Here is a 22,963-nt window from a genome sequence, read left to right as displayed (position 1 = left end):
AGTCAAGCCTGCTTCAGTATGTACATGAACGCACTTCTGTAAAGGGACCGTTTTATGCTCATGGTATTTACTATTAAAATCTAGTTGCAGTGTAGAATACAGTGTTGTGTCATACGGGATAGTGCACAGAGAGTGGTTTGATAGCGGGTTTGGAGAATGACGTTTGAGTGAGTACACAACATTTTGGCGACGAGGATGGCGAGTTCGCCTATCCTTAAGCATCCACATCCTCCTTTCCTTCCCACCCTTGGAAGCACTGGTTGTCGGCGTTTGCTACGTTCGTCACAGCAGCGGCGACCAAGTCTCGACTACGTGTCCTCCGAACTCTGTTTGAGGCTGGAAGATCAGCGCATTCTGAGAGTTTCTCTCAACGGCGGGAGAGACAGTGTCGTATGACCAGTTACGCGCCCTGTGTGAGAGGCAGTTCGGACCGAGACTGAATGCCATGGTTGCGAGATTCAAATTCGGACAACAATGTCAACACCAGGGTGAGTCAGTTAGACGGTACGTGTGTGCCCTTCGAGAGTTAGATGCTACGTTCATGTTTGGCGCCTTACATGATGAAATGATCCGGGACCAACATATGGCAAAACTTTTTTTATCAAGGTGAGGGACTGCTTGTTACAAGAGGTTGAGGATCTGATTCTAGAGAAAGTGACGTTATCATCACGGATCGAGGATGCCGCTCGTGATTCAGCAACCATTGGAGCAGCATCAGGTAGCCTGATTGATACAGTAGGAGAATGGGAGGTGTTGGCCTGCATTTGGCTTGTGAGAAGTGGCACATCTTTTGTTTGGACGCAAGTTCCTGCTACTATCGATTATCAAGCGTTGACATCACTACTTTCTGTGTCAGGAACAGGTTGAAGGTCATTTCATTTACACTGTTAGATACACATTCCAAGTGAAATATTGACCGGGTCATTCCAAGATCAATTGTTGAGGTCACCAGCACCAATTGAGAAGTCAGTCCCAGAGGTTGAGGATTCTGGAGAATATGTATTGTTACTAAAGGAGAACTCCCATGATTTTCAAGTTGGGGTCAGATACAAGTCCCTTCCATGAACAGATGATTCGAAGGGACTTATGTTTTGTGCACAACATCACCGCAGCAGAAACATTGAAAGAAAGGGGCATGTTGGGTAAGCAAAGTAGTTGACGTAATTGACTGCAAAGCCACATGCGCATGCCATCGGGTTAGATACAGTTGTGGACGGATTCAAAGGCGTACGCATTGTTCTTTTGTGTCTGGTGTTTGACCTTACAGTTTTGAGCCAGAGTACAGACCTACAGAGCGTGATGTCAACACAATTAAAGACATTTTTGGCAGACAGGTCACCAGTGAAGATCTGTCTGATGAGAACGAAAATCAAGTTGGGAACACTGCTTGGTGCCGCTGCAACAGGTGTTCTGTAATGCCTAGCGTAGCTGATTGCTTGTGCTGCCAGGAAGTGGATGAACTAGGGTGGAAGCTTCAGGATCTGACCTGTATTTTTACACAGGCTACTGTGACTAGTTAACTGCGTACAGGCAGTTTACTTGCTCGGTGCACGAGAGGCTGGGCAAGGGTATCAGACGTGTCATTCCAGCATGCGTTGTAGGGCTCATTCACCAGCAATTTCCAGAAGAAACTGGGCTTTATACAGGCTTCAAAGAGCGCGAGGATGCTCCTCACTGACTGGGATAAAATTTAGTATTTTACGTTTAATTAAAACTTTTGTTTAGAGTTTTCTACAACTTCTGTCTTAGCTGGTCTCTCACAACGAGCTATATTGCTTGCAATGGAACATGATGTAGTTTGTGCTTTATGTTTCCTCTGGATATTTGGCTTTTTCTCTCTAGCTTCAATGACCTTGGTCATCATTTCATCAAGGTAGCTGTAGTACTCTGGCTCATGAATTGGTTTGCAACCCATTGTTTCTTGGCTTTTGGGAAAACCAGTTGTACCTTTTCTCCTCCCCAGTTGCTGTTGTTGCTTGATTTCTTCCAGTGTTATGGTTGTGGTCTAAAGCAGCTAGCTGAGTTCGAGCTACCATTCCTCTGTAGCTGAAGTACTGTTGTTTGGGACAGTACTTTGTAAGCACTGAATGGTACACCTCTAGGACACCAGTATGGCAAAAATCACTGAGTTTAGCAATATTCTTCAGGAGCCTGGTGTCCAAGATAACTGATTGCAGAGCAGCATAGGCTGGAGAACCAGAAGTGAGCCATCATTTAGATGCTCTATCATCTGAAGAGAGATGAGTGTGATGACACTCGAAAAAAGAGGTTTACAGTAGTCCATGAATATACATCTGTAATGTGATGGAGTATAGGCAGCCATTTTTCTACAAGGAGTTTTCTGAATTTCCATCACAGGATTGTGCAGACCACCATATATGGTTTAATATGGATTGGATCCATGGAACAAGGTGTTGACAATCTTTTTGTTTGCCTTTTTGCTGACAACCTCTTTGTGACAGCTTAGCAAAGTGCCAAACGTCAAATTGATGCTTTATGTGAGCATGGTCTTGTCGTGAAGCTTGTGATCTGAAGGTGTCAATCTGTTGCCAGCATTTGCACAGTCACTTCTGCAGTTGACAGCTTTTGGAGGCACCTCCCGATATGTAAACAAAAGATAGGGCAACATCTTGTCGCAATCGCCTACATCTTCCTTTAGTAGCCGCCTAAGCATCCCTTTCAATGTACCATAAAACGCTCTACAAGTCCATCTGTCTGCCGATGATAAGGACTTGTGCGAATGGGGCTTCACTCTTATCAGTGTGTAGACCTCCTTCAATAATTGGGAAGTAAAGTTAGATCCTTGATCTGTCAGTATCTTCTGTGGTACTCGCACTCGTGAGAAAATGCTTCCACGGTTGCTCTGCCACCTGGACTGCTTCCATACTTTTTAGTGCTACTGCCTTCGGATACCGGGTCGCATAATCACACAGCACCAGAATATACCGATTCCCACTGCGACTGCTATCGAGTGAACCCACTATATCCATGGCCACTCGTTTAAAAGGCTCGTCAACCGCAGGCACTGAGACCATTGGTGCCCTGTCCTTGGCTTTCCGACTCGTCGACTTCTGACATGCTGGACAGCACCGGCAGTACTCTGTAACATCACGAGATATTTCTGGCCAGAAGAACCGTTGTTGAATGCGACTCAAAGTCTCCCTGCGTCCCAGGTGACCCGAGGCTGGAATAGCTTGTGCTAACCTCATCGCTGATTCCCCAACACTGAACTGGAAGAACTAATTGATTCACCACCATATCGTCTACTCCCTCGCTTTCCGTGGGGTTCCACTGGCGATACAGTAGGCCATCCTGCCAGAAACAATCTCCCTGTCCCTCTCAGCTTGCTCTCTGATCCTTGAGAGAGTAGGATCGTTAGCCAGGAGATGCTTGAGCTTCTTAGTGTCCACAATACTAGGACAACTCTCACCATCATCACTTGCATCTTCTTCACCAGAATCCGATTCTTCTACTAAATTGTCAATGGAGACTTGAGCTTCCCCTGAACTGGTCTCTCGTGCTCCCACACTCGCAGGGCTGCCACACTTGGAAGAGCAAAATATCCGTAGGCGCAGTGACGCACGGCCACGCCCACTTAATTTAGAATGACCGCGCCCACGCATTTTTTGTTTGCACGTTTTCTTGGTACAGTGTATTAATGAAATGCTACTACGCGTAATTGCAGAACAGCAGCAACAGTTATTTACTATATATCCATAACTGTTAGAACTAAAGAACAGCAGAAAGTTTTATTTACCACAAATCCTTAACGATTAAGCTTGTAAATTGCGCTACTTTGTTGCGACCAAGGAACTCTTCAAAGTATTTAGCAGCAAAATTCTTTGGCACTCTGCCAATCAAGCCACCTGCGTTACCATGTGAATGGCTGTCAAACACAATGAACAAGCTGTGTTCCTGCAGGTAGCACACTGCAAATGAATAAGGTGATACAACTAGCACGCCAGCCACCACTTTGTCATCAGTGAAAGAACGTAGCCTGCCGGAGACAAAATCTACTAGCCACCACTAGGCGCCTGACAAGTAGTGAAAGGTCTGGCTACGCGAGACTACCTCACATCCCCGAACATCCCGGAACTGTTAGACTACTGCAAAAGAAATCGACGTTCGTACTGTTTGTACATTGTACTAGGTAAGTTAGACGTACAAATTTACGTACAGTACACACCACGGTTCGATAGCACGACGTTGAGTGACTTCGGAAGACCTACAACTAAATGCCATGTGATCATCGAGTATGTGTTTGCTCAGTGCTGCATTTATCCGTAGGAATGGCCTACGGAATCCGTAGGCAAGTATGAAGGCCATTTTACCGTAGCCTACGGTAAAATCCGTAGGAGTGGCAGCCCTGCACTCGACTCAAGCTCGACTGCTTGGGTATCACTATTGGCTTGATCCGCAAACAAAGTAAATGTTCTCTTGGCTAACTGCCTCTGTTTACGATTCTTTCTGACCTTGCCGCCAGCTTGGAATAGTCCCTCATCCAGACCAACAGCTAGTCTCTGAAACTCTGCATCGTCATCTGACACTATAGGACTAGGACTTCCTCCTGACTGTTGACTAGCTCTCAACAAGCGTTCGTCCTCTTGCTCAGCTTTTTCCCTTTCTGCTCTCGTCAGTACTAGACACGCACTGACTTTATCTTGAACCAACTTTCGTAACATTAACACATCCTGGCTTAGTAGTACTGGCTGTCGCAGCTGTGCCAGAACCTCCGCCTTTACATGATGAGTCTTTCCATCAATGGTCACTCGTACGTTGGCTGTAGGATATGATCTCACGTCTCCGTGACAACAGCTGACTTGAACTTGGGATCGGCGATTGATTTTGTTGCTACTCACAAAGTCACTCCTCACCAAGGTATGTGTGTGCAACCCGTATCAACTAAAATAGAAACAGGCCGACCGTCTACATCACGAAAGAATTGGCTCCGCCCATTTCCTTGGGTACTTCACAGAGTCGGTAGCTCGCCTTCCTTGAGTGAGCAAAAAGAAAGTCTTTTCAATCGTAGACCTCCTGTCTGTCTTCAATTTCTGAGGGCACTTGACGCATAATGACGTATCTCTCCACGAGAAACACGTGGCATTCTTGCTCTTTACAGACACAGTCTGCCTTTGTCACTCCTTCCTTCTCACCAGCTGCTTTCTGATCTGTCTTTGCTTCCGATACAGGACAGAATCTAGCTATATGCCCTGCTTTGCCACGGTTAAGGCAAACTCTCCTATCCTTGATGCCCTTTCTGGCAGCTACGTAGTTGTCTGCCATCTCAGATGCTTCTTTCAATGTCTTTGGTCCTCTTTCTCTCACCCAAATCTTCATCTCAGGAGGCATGACATGATGTCATCCAGCAACTACTCCAGTATTATGGCCTCACACCTCTTCCTTTGTCTTTTCTCTAGGTTGAATCCATTTGGTGAACAAATCCTTCAATTTGATGCCCGACTCGACATAACTCTCTTCTGGTAGTTTTCGGTAGCTCCTGAAGCGTTACCTGTATGTCTCCTCGGTAATGTCGTAACGACGAAGAATGGGCTTCTTCAATTTGTCGTAATCACCCATCTTCTCCAAATACATACACGCGTAAGCAGCCTGTGCTTTTCCGGTCAGCAGGGGTGCCACCCGCTGCGCCCACGCTTCCTTAGGTACATGATAGGTAGTTGCAAACCACTCAAACGCGACTAGATAATGTTCAACAGCATCGGCATCTTCCAATTTGCGGTGTTTGGGCTCGCGCCTAACTACAGCAGCTGGCGTCTGCAGAGCTTGTAGCCCACTCACTAAACTCTGGCTATTCTCACGGACCGCTTCGAGAAATGCCTTTCTGTCCTCCTCTACCTGGCGTATCAACTCACCACCAACACTGAACTCACTCTGCTGTCCTTCAGATCCTTCCACTGGACTTTGCTTATGAGGCGTTCTCACCTGTTCATCCTCGCGCGCCGACATTCTTGACGCTTCGACATCTTTCGTGCAAAATTCCTGCACGTCCGCGTGTAGATTTCCCCCGCCCTGTGGCTGCTCCAATGACTGGGAACTTCTTCCTGACGCAGAAAGAGCTTGGATCAACTGAGAAAGCTGGATTTCTTGCCGCCGAACACGTTCCTGCGATCTCTCCTTGCCGTCTCCACGATCCACCGCAATATTTCAGTCACGCCGTCTGGCTCTGCAACGCTGTCGCTTCCCGACGTCGCTACGGTATCTGCCAACTCAGACATACTCTGTGATCGCTGCAACTGCCGTTCCTGAAGCCTTTTGGACTTCCTCGACATGAAAAACTCGACCTAGGCACAATACACTCACCGAATCTGTGGGGTCTAGTCTACTGCGGAACTTCGACTATAGATCTCGCTCTCCTGTCACCATATGTCACGAAACGTTGCAATTCTCAAACGTTCTCTTGAAAATCAACTGCAACACACGTCTCCCGCGCTTGCGACCTCCAAACTCGTTTGATATGTCTAGTCATCATATATTAAAGCGGCTTTATTGAGTTGTTCTGGGAGGACGGTTCTACCCAAATGGTTGAGACTAGGAACGTGACAATGCCTAAGTAACAGTAAAGAACTCTGTGGATCGTCCATTCTAGCAGTTTTGAACAAAGTTCAGTACCAGACTTTGCCTTGTCTATGCAGCGTGCGGAGACGTAATCAGGTGTCCCAATTGGGGTTCTCAGTATGTCAATGGCAGAAGTGTTGATGGCAATGTTAGTAAAGCACTATCCGGATAGTCCATTGAATATGCTTCACATTTCTGCTTAGAGACGAGTAGTCCAGTTGACTCAAATTGACATTGTAGGTCTTGAAAGGCATTCACAGTTTCTTCAGCTAGGCGAACCAATCAAGAGAAGTCATCCAAGTATTCCAGAGTTTGAACTCAAGGATGTTACTTCTGCATCTTAGAGAGTAATGGTTGTATAGCAATGGAAAACAAGGGGTCGCCCAAAGGGTCTCCTTGATGTACTCCTTCTTGCGACTGGAGGATGACAGTTTTATGGCCCGTAGTATACACAAGTGAGCTAACATAACCGTACATGTTAATAGCATGTGGATACAAGTCCGGAAAATGATTGCATAATTGCTGTATCATGTGTTGTCGACTAATTGAATTGAAAGCATTCTTAATGTCTGATTTTAGAATTACCCAATCTGGGTGTTGTTTAATCAAGTCTTGAGCATGATGAACTATAAGCTCAACTCCACCTTCAGTAGCCACACCATGTTGAATTGGACAGAGGAAAGAATGGAATTTGGCTGTTTTTCTGAGCAGATGACCTTGCTGTAATTCTCCGAAAGACTTCCAATGGCTATTGAACGCACATCATCGATCCTTTCGGTAATGCAACCAGACGAGAAGCTGACAGAAGAGAGATGGCTTCTTCGGGAAAGTGAGCCAGATGCAATAGCAATGCATATAGAATGTGAAGATAGTCACAGATTTGGTGATCAGCAATCAATGCACGTAAATGTTCAAATCTCCACCCAGATGGACCGCCTCCAGAACCAAGGGGAGATATAATCATCCGAACAAGAGACTGTTGATTGATAGATAGATAGACGTATTGGATATCATGTAAATTTTCTAGTACAAAGACACCAGATAGATACAGTAAACTACATGAATAGATTGATAGATTTAATAATATCAAATTCTAGTACAATGACGTTAGGTAGATAAAGCAAACTACGTAAAATGTCAGCTAAAACTCTTTAATTAATTAGACAATGATGCCTAATTCAACGGAATACGTGTAAGCCAGTTGCGTCCCATGACAACAGGTTTATTCCTCACATCACCACCACCACCTTATTGCATTCTTGCCGACCATATTTCACTGACACCATAGCTTCCCCAATAACTATAGGTCTCTCTCCGTTGTAAGTTCATAGCTTCTCTTTGCTAGGTTTCAGTTGTACATGAGAAAAGGTGTTGTTTAATTAAAGATGGCTTGAGGTATAACAGTCACAGATGGTAGCTCCAGTATCAACTTCCATCTCTAGTTCTCTATCAGCTACTACCATACTCACTTTGACTTCGCCCTTTCCAGCCAAAGAACAAATCTGACTCATTTCCTCTTTCTCAACGTAATGAGATCCGTGGCCTTTCCCTGCCAGGTCTCTTGATGGATCTAGTTTGCTTTCTCCGCTCACTTTCCTCCTTTGTCTTGCAATAATAATGGCAGATGTGGTTCACTGGGCGCGCAAGAGGGCATGGGTACAAGGCACCAGTCATCCCAGAGCCGTATATAGAGCTACTTGAATTCTCGTTATTCCTAACAAACTTCTTACCTGTATTTTCTCTCTTGCTGCCTTTCCGTTCCGACACGGAAGCTGCTTACCCGCGCGTAAACCGAGGTAAGGTATGCGCCTGCGCGTCGACGTTTGGCGCCAACCGTGTACGCCTTGCACGTGCAGTGGCCGCGCCGAATAAGTGAATTCGACTACGTTTAACCGTTCCGTTAAACTCCATTATGCATCTTGACCCGGCGTTGCCCGAGTAACATGGTGGAGCTAGGGTTGCATATTCTATGTATTAAAAACAACACTTATTCACCATACGTATGTATAATGCGACAGGAGTGTCACTGTGTGACCGCAGTACTAAGGTGTCGCACGCGTTAATTGGAAACCACGCACACGTCAGTGTGACTGTAATAACAACAGATGTCCCATGACTGACTTGGCTACACTCGATATCGATATCGATAGAGCGAAACCCAGCAATGAAGCAGATATTCTCACGGGGATCGTAAATTTGAAGTCGTACCGCGGTCACGTCCTGGCAAGATTTCACTTGGGGATGGACTCCTTGATTGGAGAGATTTCCCTCTGTGATGGACTCCTCGACAGGGGACCGTCTAGATACCGAAGCGTGCGTTTGCATTGTGGTGTGGAAAGCAGCTAGTCTTCATGCACGGTTTCGTGGCAATCAGCCCGGCAGTTTGGCGTGATTGATGTTACAGACACGCAGGTCGGACTTTATAGATATAGAGATATATCATGTAGCCTCGAACTTCCATACCAGAGAGCGCACGAAGTCTATTCTTTGCTAGAAGTGTGAACTCGGTTTGAGTAATGAAGTAGAGGTCACACCAGATATCCTCATTAAAGTACTAATAGCCGACCATGTTACACCAGTTATCTTAAATGGTTCCAGTTGCTGATCTATTGCTCCTACAAAACAATTGGATAATAGCCATTACTCCACCCGTTTGTCTTTGATATGCAAAGGTTTTGATATGCAAAAGTTGACTCCTTACCTTGACTGGACGAGTTTCATATCTGCCTGAGAGGAAGACCGGCGACGAGTGGGCGGAGCATGGCTGAAGCCCCGTATATTCCTCATTGTGGTGCTTGAGGAGGCGGCTTTCCAGACCTGACTCCGTCCCCCGTCTTTCACGTAGAGTTCAATGACCCCACGGAGAGGAGGGAGAGTGGAAGAAGGCACACCGCTCGTGGCGCCAACGGAAACTATGCGGACGAGAACTGCGCAAGTCCGGCGGAAAATTGCACGCATGCTCGCAGGCATCGTCTTGTATCTAGTATAGATCCGGTACGCGCGCGCGCGCCGCTAAGACGGAGTCAACTTTGTGTAATTTTAAACATCATATGACTCCTTACCTTGACTGGATCGACGAATATCGTATCTACCTGATGCCAGACTGCCTGAGAGGACAACGAGTGGGCGGAAACCAGCCGAAGCCCTGTATATTCCTCACTTTGGTGCTTGAGGAGGCAGGGCTCTCCAGACCAGACTCTGTTCCAAGCAGCAGGAGGGCTCAAAGAGCCAACCTCCGTCGACCCAAGCAGCACTTCACAAATATCTTCCGTACTACAGCAAATCTTTAAATTAATGCTCTGCGGCTTTTGCCGCACCTTGATTGTAGCAGATTCGCAACAGCGCATGCGCCGAAGAAATCACAAAACCCACACTAAATTATTCAAGTAACTTTGCTCAAACTGCTAGGGTACGAATGAGTTCTGCTAAAGTGTTGGCGTGGTAGGCGTCGCTGACGAAGTTCATGGATAGTAGAGTCCTCCACTCCCCTGGCGGCTGCTGTAGTTGCTGCCCCGATTCTAAACTATGACCTGAGTAGATCGACTTTGCAGTCAAATTCTGTTGTGGAGAGAGCTTGCTGTAACTCATCCACTAGTCGACGACGTGAGAGTAGAGAACCGCAGCAGAACCTAAACAGCGGTCCAGGTTGGGCGCCCCTGCGAGCTACTTAGGCTAGGACGGCTGCCATGGGGCAACGCGCACAGCCTGTCTGTCCAAAATGAATCGAAATTCCACGGCAAAATGGATCAGTCTTAGACTGTTTGATACGCACACTGACCACGCGTGGACCTTTCCTGGAGTCGATGGATATGTTGGACGGCGTCAGATGTGAGGCGGCATCAAAGTTTCTAAGCGAGTCTACCGTAACTCAGCGGCTCTGAGGAAGCCTAAGCAGGAGGCCGACCACAGCATCACAATGTCAAATTGGTCTGCACTTGGTAACCAATAGCGGTGTAGTTTACGGAGAATGGCCGGTGTTCCCTGGAGACGCTTTACTCCGCGAAGTACGTACTCCAACGAGGCAACAGAGAGGCAAACCAATATTCGCGACCTTTGCAAATCTGGAAGTGACGTACTGCCGAGATATATATTTAATGGTGCCATGCGATAGACGGTCTTTATACAGCGATGCCATGCGCAAAGCGGCATAGACTTTCCTCAGACAACACATTAGCTGAAAGGCCAGAGCGACAACAAAAGTTTAGAAAACGGACTTGACCACTTCGGTAGGTTCTTGCAGTACTCTTCGCTATACCCGCGGCAAACACGCGAGAAACCGAAGTCTCCAAGTTTCCGATGTCCAGTCGAGGTGACCGTCCTGCAGCAGATTCTTGAACTCTGGCGGTATTGACTCTGAATTCGATGCCAGATGAGGCCGCAGAGAGAAGAGATGCGACATTAGGTTCTTAGAAATGGCGTCGGCCAGTACATTTCATGATCTCGGAATGTGCTGCGATGTGTATGAAAATCGTCTCTCTGCCGCCACGAAGTGCAGTAGCCTCAGCAGGTGCATTACATGCGTATCACGACAAGACCCTGACCGCAGTGCAGAGGCAACCGTGTTGTTGTCCACCTCAAACAGCACGTGCCTTCCTGTATACAGCGATGATCCCCACAAAACGCCGCCATCACGACTGCTATTGCCTCGTTTTCGGAAATTCCCAATTCGGCAAGCCCTGTATGGTAACCACTAAAGTTGCAACCAGTCTCGTTGCCACGCAGCACCACATCGACACTGGCCGGAAGCGTCTGACCTCAAGCCAATAGACGGTTCCTCGCAACCAAGCGCTGACAGCAACCCGACTCCATTCCATCGACCAATATAAATTGCAACCAAGCGCTGACAGCAACCCGACTTCATTCCATTGACCACTATAAATTCTCCACCACTGAATGTCTGAGCGCGCCTCGTTTTGAGGCAAACAAAATGGTGGAGCATATTTGTTATCTTGGACAGATCAATGAGGCGGCGAAGAAACACACGTCCCGGCTTAACAACAGCAGTCGCGTAATTCAGAGATCCAGTGAGGGATAGAAGCTCCCTCTTTGTGCAGCGTCCATACTGCTTGAGACTTTCGTAAGCAGTCTAGTTTTCTCCGAAGGGAGATGAAGCTGACCCCTGTCGGTATCGATCACAATGCCCAAAAACTTTAGTGAGGTGGTTTGTCTCTCAAGCTTGTGGCAAGCCACTGGAACGCCAAGCTCGCTACACATCTCTAGTGCCTTTACCAAGTTTCCTGCGCATTCGCGATCGTTTGACCCAGACGCCTCGCAGAAAAGGAATTCGTCTAAGTAGTGAATGCCGGACTTTACACCATTCTTGTACATTATCCATAATAGAGCGTTGGCAAGGGCAGAAATTGTTTTGGCGTTAAGCGTGGACCAAATTGAACTAAGCAAACTATACCCTGCCATCTCATGCCAAGCAGGCTACGATCGTCTGGATGCACAGGAATGATGTGATACGTGCTAGTTTTTCCAGCAGCGCCCCGGATCCAAGAGACAAAACTCTTTTTACCCCGTCATCTAATCGTGCATAAGAAAGAGAGCATGGTTGTGGATCTATGCCATCATTCACGCTGCTACCTTGTAGCGTAGAAAGGTCCAAAATCATTCACCATTTTTCCATTGGTGTGGCTTAGGAATTACGCCAAAAAAGGACTAATCTGGAGGTTTTCGTCACCAGGAGGAGGGTTGACCACACGACGTCGTGCCCTCTCTTTCCGAGAATACGAGCAAATGATTTCTTTCTGTTCTTTTGCGGACTTCATGTTTCTTTTTGCTGGACGACACTGGTGCTTGCTGTAGTCAAATCCGATTCGAAAACCATGTTCGAAACCACAGACGACCTAGTTAGCATTCGCAGAAAACCTGCAAAGACTTTAACTTTGCTTTATATAAGAATGGTCAAGTCGTAATCCTAACCGTTAGGAAACTATACCAATCAGGTGTCGTGTTTGCAGCCATCAGAGGGAGAAACGGCAACGGTGTGGAAAAGTCCCACCCCTGATATTTGACTTTAAAGGCCGTTTTCGACGCGACGCGACGCGACGCGACGTGTTGGACAGAACTTTTTCCTATATCAGCCCGGCGCGGCGCGTCGGAAACGACCTCTTTTGACGCGACAGGAAAAGACGCGACGTGTATTGTGAACCAGGCCTAGGCGTAATGCAGAAAACGTCCAACCGCTTGCTTGTATAGTTGCATGGTGCCTAGTCTCGCGTAGCGAGACCCCTTTCCACGCGTCATCCTTTCCGGGCGAAAGGATGACGCGGCGAAAAGAGGTTTGGCTACGCGAGACTACATGGTTCCCAGAACAGCCGTCCACGTATACTGCAGTGAAACCATACGCAGATAAACGCGGGACGTAATCTCTTGCAGAAAATACGGGTCATCTCACTAAAAAGTGTGCTGAATAGACCTTTTCACAGGGCGTGGCACTAACGACGTCATCGCCTACCGCGCGCCGATTTGGTTCGCTTTTGATGCATTGGCGTTTGCTAACCGCGTGAGTCTAGAGCCAAAGCAACAATTTTTCTTTTCTAACGTTTAACCAGTGCGTATAGCGATGCATCGAATCAGGTGAGGCCTCATTAGGACCCGGCTCTTGTGTGTTTTGCGTGTTTTGCAGTGATGAACAACCTCTTTCTGATCTCTTTCGTGACTCTACCGCGTCATTTTGAGTGATAATTTAACATTGAGACTTGACAGACGTCAAATGCGGGTACAAACGTGCGTACGTAATCTATGATGCGTGCTGTTTGTGGTACGCACTTACCAAATGGTTTGGTTTGTACCTCCTGAATACTTCCTAGAAAGTGCGGCGTAGGGAATGAAAGGATCCTAGGTAGCAAGTAGATAAACTTCTGTTAATTAATACAATTAATTAATGTTGTAGTAATATAATTGAGTATTACTAATACTATTGAAATGGTGTACACAATGAAAATGAAATTAAACAGCAAGTGGTAGTGTATCCTGGAGAATTACACACAAGAGTACAGAATTATAACTAGAGCCAATATATATTGACCTTTACAAACTAAGATTGATATCAATGACACTAATTACTATTAATTTACCGTACAAAAATTAGATCTATAGTACAAGAAGTGGATTCAAATTTGTTAGATATGAACAAACAGTAAATACCTTATATAAAAGATCCATTCTTGAACTAAGTGTTATCTAAAACGTGCAAAATGCTATGGTTCGTTATCCGTCTGATCACCCCTCTATGTCGGTTCTAAGGGAAGCCACTTGTCGGCATTTAATTAATGACTTGCTCCTCAGTAAACTGACCTCCTCCTTTTAGAAAAGGAGGTATCACAAGAGATGTTCAACGTCCATGAGAATGTCAGCAATAACAAACCCTTTGTTTGTCATGACTTGATCTCCAGGCACAAATTTATTGAGAAACCAGACTGCTTGGTAAGTTTCCTGTCTGTTATGGCACCAGTAAATAGTCGTGACACAAGCATAACATGACTACATGGCGATATTGCAACCAATGCCTTCACAGTGTGGTGGTGTTTGTATCTGGAGAAGGAAGCTGATTGCAAACCCCTATGTGAATGACGTTCTGTAAATAGTTCTGTTGCATCAATGATGCAGGTCTTTTTTGGGAAAGTCTCTCTAAATGACTGTGGTAGACTTCGATGTAGAGTATCCCTTGGCAACCACCAGTCAACGTTATTCAAATGGCAATAAAGTTTATCCATGTAACAAAAATTTCCATGTGAAACTTCAAACATTTCCCTTTGCAGATACATTGGTACATCCAGGAACACAGCAAATAACCATGATGGCACGACAACTAAACACTCCAAAAGGTAAAACACAGTACAGCAACACTGGGTGACTGGTTCATTTATATGACAGCCACGTACAGCTGAGGACATTATATCAAAATGAAATATTAATCAAGCATTCTCTTCTTACCTCTCAGTACCACCAGACTTGTCTAAAGACTTCTTCTTCACGTCAGTCATTCCCTAAACGCCGCACTTTCTAGGAAGTATTCAGGAGGTAGAAACCAAACCATTTGGTAAGTGCGTACACACAGAACACGCATCATAGATTACGACGCACGTTTGTACCCGCATTTGACGTCTGTCAAGTCTCAATGTTAAATCATCAATCAAAATGACGCGGCAGAGTCACGAAAGAAATCAGAAAGAGGTTGTTCATCACTGCAAAACAAGCAAAACACACGAGCCGAGTCCTAATGAGGCCTCACCTGATTCGATGCATCGCTATACGTACCGGTTGATTGATTGATTGATTGATTGAGACTTTATTTTACGACGGGAATCCCTCGACACGGTGGCCGATCTTTCGGGAACCGTGCTTACAAGAAACTATTTATACTATTAATTACACTAAATCTAATCAAGCATACAGATATAGTTCCTTAGACGATATCTAAACACTACTCTATTTGAAATCGTTCTCAATGAAGAAGGGAGCGAGTTCCAGAAACATTGGGCCCGATAGAAGAAAGTACGGCGCAGGGCTTCAGTGTGCTGCCGTGAGAGGATGACTCCTGACGCTGAGAGACGCGTGCCCTACGTGCTGCTGACGTCCGCCTTCTCGAATCGAAAACAAATTTCGCTGGGAGCCAGCGAATAGAAACCGCGATGAGCTTGAGATCCTAAGTAGAAAGCATGACGTGTCTTGCAGGTGCTCAGGCCATATTTTGCAAGGATAGGTGAAATATCACCAGTGGGCTCCCTAACACGACGACCATCGAGGACTCGTAGACATTAAAGTTCGAAAAGAAAATTGTTGCTTTGGCTCTATACTCACGCGGTTAACAAACGCCAATGCATCAAAAGCAAACCAAATCGGCGCGCGGTAGGCGATGATGTCGTTAGTGCCACGCCTTGTGAAAAGGTCTATTACCCCGGATTACCCTATCCTCCTAGCTAACTCAGAAATAGCATCGCAAGCCAGGCTCTTCCGCGCAGTCGCTGAGCTAACCGCACGTGAATCACACGAGGAGGAGGAGCTTTTACCGGAATTGCTCCAGCGCGAGAAGAGCCTGGGCTTTCGAGAACGTCATAGTGACGGAACCCCAGATCCGGTTTCATAGTTTGATAAAGCTAATTCTATTAGGTAAGTATGTAGGTATGAAAGTTGAGAACACGCAACATCGCTTTACGCACTTGCTTGTTTTGCACGAAGTACGTAGTTGACATCATCGTTCGCTTCTAGTACGTATGTAGACAGCTCAGCCATGTAATATTCTGCAGTGTCACAACTCCTTTTCAGCATTCAGTTTCGCCAACAGCACACCGCCGAATCTAGATCTGCAGCGGGGTAGTTTGAGAAATGAACTCATTGTACGCAGTTAGTGTATATATGTAGCAGTCAGAGTCCGTGCATTAGAACAAGTCGTACGTAGTGCACGTGCAACTACGAGTCAACTCTACACTTCCTGAACATGGTAGGTCCACTGCACTGCTGTTTTCTCATGCCTAGATGTTTCCAGTTCACCGTGAGGAGAGTCAATATCGTACAAAAGTGCTGCTTGCCGTGTCGAAAGTACCGTCACATCGACGCCAATCTAATCATGGCGTGGAGAGGTCAACAAGCTCTAGGCCACTGTTTTCATGAATCATTGAGTGAAACTGGGCCGGCAGTTCTCACACCATTTCCCCCACAGACTATAGATATCAGAGTATACGCGCAAGAGTGGTGAACAGTTCTACGTCGGTTTCAATTCGCACAAACCTGCAGATGAGTTCAGAAGAAAGAAACGTTGCTGGAGAGTGTAGGTTCAGCGGACCAGTCCCATGTTGGCCATTCCTACGCTCATTATTCGCCAGCACTCCATCAACAGCTTCACTGGATTTCGTGTTCACGCGCTCTCCTCGGAGAGCTACCTCTCTGCTTCATGTATCAGCGCAATTACATTAACAAGCTCTTTAGGAAATCGAATTAGCCTTATGCACGCTATGAAACTGGATCGGGGGTCCCACGTCACTATGACGTTCTCGAAAGCGACCAGGCTCTTCTCGCGCTGGAGCAATTCCGGTAAAAGCTCCTCCTCCTCGTGTGATTCACGTGCGGTTAGCTCAGCGATTGCGCGGAAGAGCCTGGCTTGCGAGGCTAACTCAGACATACACACTCAGCGATGGACTCGTTGCTAGTTGCCTTTTGTAGAAACGAAACCGTTCCTCAATCACGTTTACTTTCGGTTCGTAATGGTCTTTCAAGAGCTAAAAGAGTTCGTCTACTGACGTTTCCTGAGGTTTGGCTGGCGGACCAGGCAATTCAGTAGTGTCTGCAGGCTAAGGGTGAATTAATTTCGTGTCTCCGCTGCGTCCTCTCCCGCTAGCTTATTGGCTGCACAACAGCAATCTCTCTTGATAGTCCTCCACCTGTCTATACCTGGTTGAAACTCTCCTAACTTCTCGTATCTGGCCGTCATCCTCTTCTCCGATTGTTGTGTGTTACACAGACAGACTCGAACTAGCAGGTTATTGTGTACTACCAACGTCGAACTACAACAATGAGCTTCCTGCGCAAACTCTAATCATAACCTTTGAAAACTGTTTCAGCAAGTGTTCTGACTTGTCTGAACTGACGGAATACGGGACATGTAATTACCTGCCGACAGTTCCCGGACAAATTATGCTACGGTTCTTACTAGGCGGAGTTGTACGTCAACGCTCAAGGCTTTTGCCTTGGCGGACAAACAGAATTCGAGTTCTTTCAGATGAATCTTTTTTAAATAGCAGCAGCTCTGCCTACATTGAAGGCATTTACGAAGCGTGGCTCAAAGATGCATCTTCTGTTCATAAGGTGTAGACTAATACTCTCTTGGTTTAATTTCGGCAGACAAACATATTAATTAATGCGTAATATTTGTTTGTGTAGTCTTGGGATACACACTTCAATTTGATGACCGCTAGGCCTAGTGCCTATGTTAGTCATACCTCTCCATCACCACGTGAAAATACCGTGCCGTCGCTGATTCCACCAGAAACAGAGCGTAGTGTGAAGGAGCATCTCTCTGTCCAAGGTGTAATACGAGCGTATCAAGTGAGGGGTCATCTGGTTGCTCGTCTTGATCCTCTATGCATTAACAACAAAGAAAGAAATTTCTCTCATTCACCCGCCGGTCACCAGATTTTGGGGGGTAAAGACTTTGAGTTTAGTCAGAGAGACATGGACCGTGTTTTCCAATTGCCTGGGCTAACATGGATTGGAGGTGACAATGAAACTTCTCTACCTTTGAAAGAAATTATAAAGAGATTGGAGGTAAGGCTCTGCCACTGAACAAATGGTTTGCCTAAATCGTCCCCAAGTCTAACAAATAGGCCTCCCAGACAGCTGCTGCTTTCGTCAACTGTGCTTGATGATGTAGCATTAGCCTACACTCGTAGGGTTGGGGTTAGGATTATGGAGTTTTAGAACAAGGCCAGCCCAAAAATATTTCTGTTTTCTGTTGCTAAGTTTACAAATTAGAGTCCGTTGGCAAACAGTTTATGGACTAAACTTTTTTGATCATTAAATGAAGTTCACTTCAAATAACTTACTGTGGTGATGCAGTAGAATCTGTCGTCGTCACCCTCTGGGTAGGGTAAGTGGTAATTGTAATATTATTATTATTATAAGTATGCATTCACACAGACTCAAGTCTTCTCCTTAGGCTAGGTGCCTTAGCTTCATCCTTAGTAAGTCCATCCAGTGACATGATCACATGCAAATAGTGCACATTATCGTATATTCCTGTGATGCTAATAATCATTCTTTGCTAGTTCTGACGCTTCTTCACAGGCCTGAAGATATGCTAGAGCGCAAAACGTTTATAGGAATGTGCTATATCAACAGTAAGCATGACAGGTATTCCGGCAAAGTCCCAGAAGAAGCATGCTTGCCACGTGTATGCCTTGCAAGTCGACTTACAGCATGATAGAAAACAGCCTTTACTGTTAACTCCTCTTGGCTTTGTCAAGTCTTCTTAGTTTAAGTCTATTTTAATGTGACTACACTTTCAGGGTTGGGGCATGAAAGGACATCGGAGTACATGAACTTACAAGGGTACTGTTTGCTTACAAATATAGAGGTTGTACTCAAAGTTGGGGATGCCTGAGCCGCCTCGGCCCCTCAGCTCTGTGCCCTGCTTTGTAAACACAGACATTCATCTAAGTAGATGCAAAACAAGTTACACATGCGCCAATACATTATTGGCTAAAACGTTCTGATTTTTACAAGGACGGGTCGGTCGGGCAACAGGAAACAAATTTTTGGACTCGCCAATGAGTCTGGACGCCGACATTTGGTGGGCAATTTTCTTTAATATTTCTAAGATATATGTTTGTTCATTGCTACTTTGTGTGTGTTTCTGTGTGTGTGTGTTACTTACTTTTGTAATGTGTTTCAAAATTTGAGTGGAATTTTTAATCCTAGGCACCATAAAATTTGAATGTCTAAAGTATTTATTTGCGTACATTTACACATTCTATACTCTGTAGGAAAATTGTTGGATCTCAAATCCTAGTTGTTTATCTGGATGAAATTGATATGGTCTGACTGCATGTGAGGAGGTAGTTCATTGGTGTAATTAAATAAACGGTGCAACTTTTAGATTTGTTGATTTTGAAGACATCTGCATTTAGGCTTTGCCTATATATATATATATTTGAAGCATCAATATACACTAAGTGAGCAAGTCCCAAAGAGAGTCACTAGAAGAATGCAGTTGCATACAACCGTGCACTAAACGAGCATTAAATAACCAGAGTTTCACAGATAATTGTTCAATGAGGTTCTGGAAGGCTTGAGAAAGGGATGTTGTGTTACAGGTGGTAGTCTTCAATGCGATAATCTTTAGAGTCTTCAAATTGGAAGATGTCCAATAACCTAGGGTCTCCAAAGCCAGGGGGAAGAACTCTCCCCGCAGCAGCAATGATATCGTCATGGTAGGCATCCTTTTCCATTTCACTCGCCAATGCGGCAGCAACAGCACTGGTTGCAGCAGCAACGATGTAGCTGGGTTGGAGGGAATTTCTAACAGTTATGTCAAAGAAAGCAGGTTTCCATTGGTAAAATCAGAATGATAAATGTCACCTGGTCAATGAAGATCTCAGCCACCTATTCTCTGTTCCTTCTTTACTCCACTATTGTCGGTATGGAGGGCGTGCCAGACAGTATCCCTCAAACTGTCATGTCGTCCCCAAACTGATCAATGATATGGCCACACACACATCTTTGGGCATTTGGATGTGGTGGAAATATTGATAATCCCAGCCAGATCCTTATTGATGCGATGAACTCGTGTTTCGAAAATGCCAGGCCAAGTTTTTCATTGTGAACAGCCCTGAGCCAGGCTCCAGCATGAATGGACGAGATGGTATTGATATGAGCAAGATCTCTTATGCTGCTGTTGTTTTTCAAAGAAGCATAAACCAAGTCATCTATTTAGCCCTGAAATGATTTTTGAGAAAGTCCTGAAGGAACAGCATCCTTATATAAATGCAATCTTACACAGTGCTCCTTCATTAGTGGAGGGCAAACAATGTCCTCTCTCATAGTACTACACAGCCTATCACTTTGTGCCCTCCAGTACATTCTGGCAATCTCTCTGTTTGTGTTTTTGTTGCAATGGAGTACAGTCAACTCTCAATATAACGACACTGCGATATAACAACATTGTGATATAATGATGTAGATAGCATGGGGCAAAAGTGCTTGCATAAGAATATGGTTCTTTGCCTTTTGATATAGCCGCACTCAATATAATAACACTGACATTCGCAAGAGAGTAGAAAGATGCATAGGAGTACAAAAAATCTCCCTCAATTTACCAACATCCAGGTCACGCAGCCTATCCTCTTGTATGAGCACCTTTTGCCATGTGGTGCACATGTGAAACGAGAGCTACTGCGGCACTTCATCTGCTTATATGGCTGCACGTGAGCAGGTTCTAACTGTAGAGGATTTCTTAGCTACAAGTAGAAGTTTACAGTGCATTTATGTGTACAGTACAGTACAGGAGATGCCATCTTAAGATAAATCACACACGTTACTTCGTTCACCCCACACTAAAAGGTAAACCACGTGCATTAATGAGGTTTGCACCCATGGAGATGTGATATAGTGACCTCGTGATATAATGACATAAAATAGACTGTCCCAAGCATATCACTATATCGAGGGTAGACTGTACTACGTAGTGTAGTATGTTCAATAACAGAGATAACAGGCCAATGTGCATATGTGATTCTTTTGCACCTTGCTAACATTTCTTGATATGACGAAGCTGTTGATTGGGTGCAAATGTATAACAAGACTATGTAGAGGAGATGTTACTAGATCTAGACCTGAGCTGTAACCAATTGGGCCTTCCCATCACTAACGGCTAAAATTCTAGGAATTACTAGCAACCAACAATCCTCCTAGAAGGGTCATTTTGCAGAGCACAGATGAGCCTGTGATGATGTAGAGGAGTTTGAATAGGAAATTTTGCCACGTCATCTTGTGAAGTAGACAGAGAGATTAGTACAAGAATTTGTAAAACATCCAGCATCTTCAGATCTCTTTGCAAAATCCTCTGTTAACAGAAATCAATCAAAGAATCTACTAGACTAAGAATATTCAAGGCAGCTATCATACCAACTTTTCTTTATAGCAGTGAGACTGGAACAACCCTTTCTCAGCACATCAAAGACTGCAGGGTTCTGCATGTGTTGCTTACAAATCATGTTGGGCGTATCAGTAACAGAGAAGCAGAGGAATACTACTGTTTGGGTTAGGGCAGGTATTGAGATTGTGGAAACAATGATCAGGAAGAGAAGGCTAAGGTGGTGAGACCACGAAGCCAGGATGAAGCTTCATGGTATTCCAAGGCAACTGGTGGTTTGCAAGTTGAAGGTGTAAGTGCGGCCAGAAGCTGAAATGGGTTGATATTGTGATGAGAGGTTTGAATAAGTGTTTGCTCAACAAAGAATAAATACACAGTGCCTAAGATTGTGCTAAGTGGAGATCCATCATGGACGCTGTAGTTACAGTGTTGAATGAGGAAGGTGAGGAAATGGAAAAGATGAAACGACAAGAGGAAGGAAAGAGGGAGAGGAAGCAAGTATCAGATCTGACCAGCATACGGTGTACTCAACTGGGTTGCACCTTTACAACACAAACAAGACAGGTCTTGTCAATCATCAACGACATAAACATGGAGCACCAGCCCAAGAGATCCTCTAGAGTTGTTGGTGCCACCAAAACTTCCAACAGCAAGGTTAGAGAAACCAAATGAAGTTCTGCTACCGAAATCCAAACAGAATCAAGAGATTACATTGGACCAATATAGTATACTGATTATGGAAGTGAGCTAACAATGTGGCATGCACCGCTTACTCAAGTGAAGGCACGTGCATTACTGCTGTATCTATTTGGTACAGTGGATTTTAACGGCAAGAATGGGCTTTGGGTAAGAAATGATGTTTTTCCTGGATTTAGAAGTGATGTTTCATTCATGGGTTTACAAGATAAAGATTTGTTCTTGAATTGTTGGTGAATTCTCGGTGCAGGTGTGTAGTAGAAGTTTGCAGTATTTTAACAGTTTTGTGTGTTTATTCTTCTGAATGTTGAATGTCTATTTAATTGCTGATCGAGGCATTGGCACTTTTGGTGCTTTTATTTAGCTGGTGATTCCTTCACACACAAGGGATTTGAGGCTGTAGGTATTCTCTTTGACTGTATGGTTAATGAATGTGTGCAGAGACACTGAGTTACATGTAAAAAAACCAGAATTCAAAGAGGTTGAGTAGGCAAAGCTTTAGGAAAACAAAGTAGGTGTCGACAGGAGTCTGTTGCCAACTGCAGTTTCTTTAAAAAGGTGGCCATCTTATTGCATGTGGCCACAATTACTACAGTTTTGCTTGAAACAAAAATTCTTTTGGTGATCTTTTCTGTATTGTTGGCAGTACTTGCACACTTGTGTCAATTTTCTTGAATAGAGGCAAGATCTAGTGACCTCTCAAATGCAATGTACTTCAGGATGGGGATTGGCAGTTTTATCCTATCTGCTGCATTGCATAATGGGACAAATATATTCATCTGCTATGCAGTATGTACCAATTAAATCTGTACTATGCTCATAAGGTACATAGTCAAGCAATCACATTCATTTACGGAATTGGTTTCAATATCTTTTCAGGCATGACTGTGACTTCAATTTTTATTTTAAAAGGTAGACATGGGCAGCAACTAAGCAAAATTGAACATCAACATCACAACACTGTTTATGCAATCTTTGCTTGCATCCCTGTAAATGGTTCACAAACAAATTTGACTTGCATACATGGTCAATTTATACAATAACAAGATACCTGTAGTTGTCTTTTGAATGACTGATTGGCTTTACTTGGATTATGACATC

The 22,963-nt window shown here is 44.9% G+C and overlaps 1 protein-coding gene and 1 long non-coding RNA gene across 2 annotated transcripts; one reads left to right on the top strand and one right to left on the bottom strand.

Annotated features, from left to right (window-relative positions):
* Nucleotides 1-84: 84 nt before the first annotated feature.
* LOC134183883 (uncharacterized) lies at nt 85-2,179 on the top strand. The gene is made up of 3 exons (XR_009970608.1): nt 85-488; nt 607-2,090; nt 2,148-2,179. It is a non-coding gene; the product is annotated as an uncharacterized LOC134183883 (long non-coding RNA).
* A 2,196-nt stretch (nt 2,180-4,375) lies between these two features.
* LOC134184997 (uncharacterized) lies at nt 4,376-6,356 on the bottom strand. Its single transcript, XM_062652777.1, has one exon. It carries the CDS (start codon nt 5,962-5,964, stop codon nt 5,506-5,508), a length of 459 nt encoding a protein of 152 aa, XP_062508761.1. The 5' UTR covers nt 5,965-6,356; the 3' UTR covers nt 4,376-5,505.
* Between the last annotated feature and the right edge of the window lie 16,607 nt (nt 6,357-22,963).

The sequence above is a fragment of the Corticium candelabrum genome, chromosome 9 (assembly GCF_963422355.1).
Source record: "Corticium candelabrum chromosome 9, ooCorCand1.1, whole genome shotgun sequence".
Lineage (NCBI taxonomy): Eukaryota > Metazoa > Porifera > Homoscleromorpha > Homosclerophorida > Plakinidae > Corticium > Corticium candelabrum.
This window is presented reverse-complemented; position numbering and strand designations above follow the sequence as displayed.

Coding starts and splice junctions, on each gene's coding strand:
- LOC134184997 (XM_062652777.1), bottom strand. CDS start 5,964: ATGTCGGCGCGCGAGGATGAACAGGTGAGAACGCCTCATAAGCAAAGT.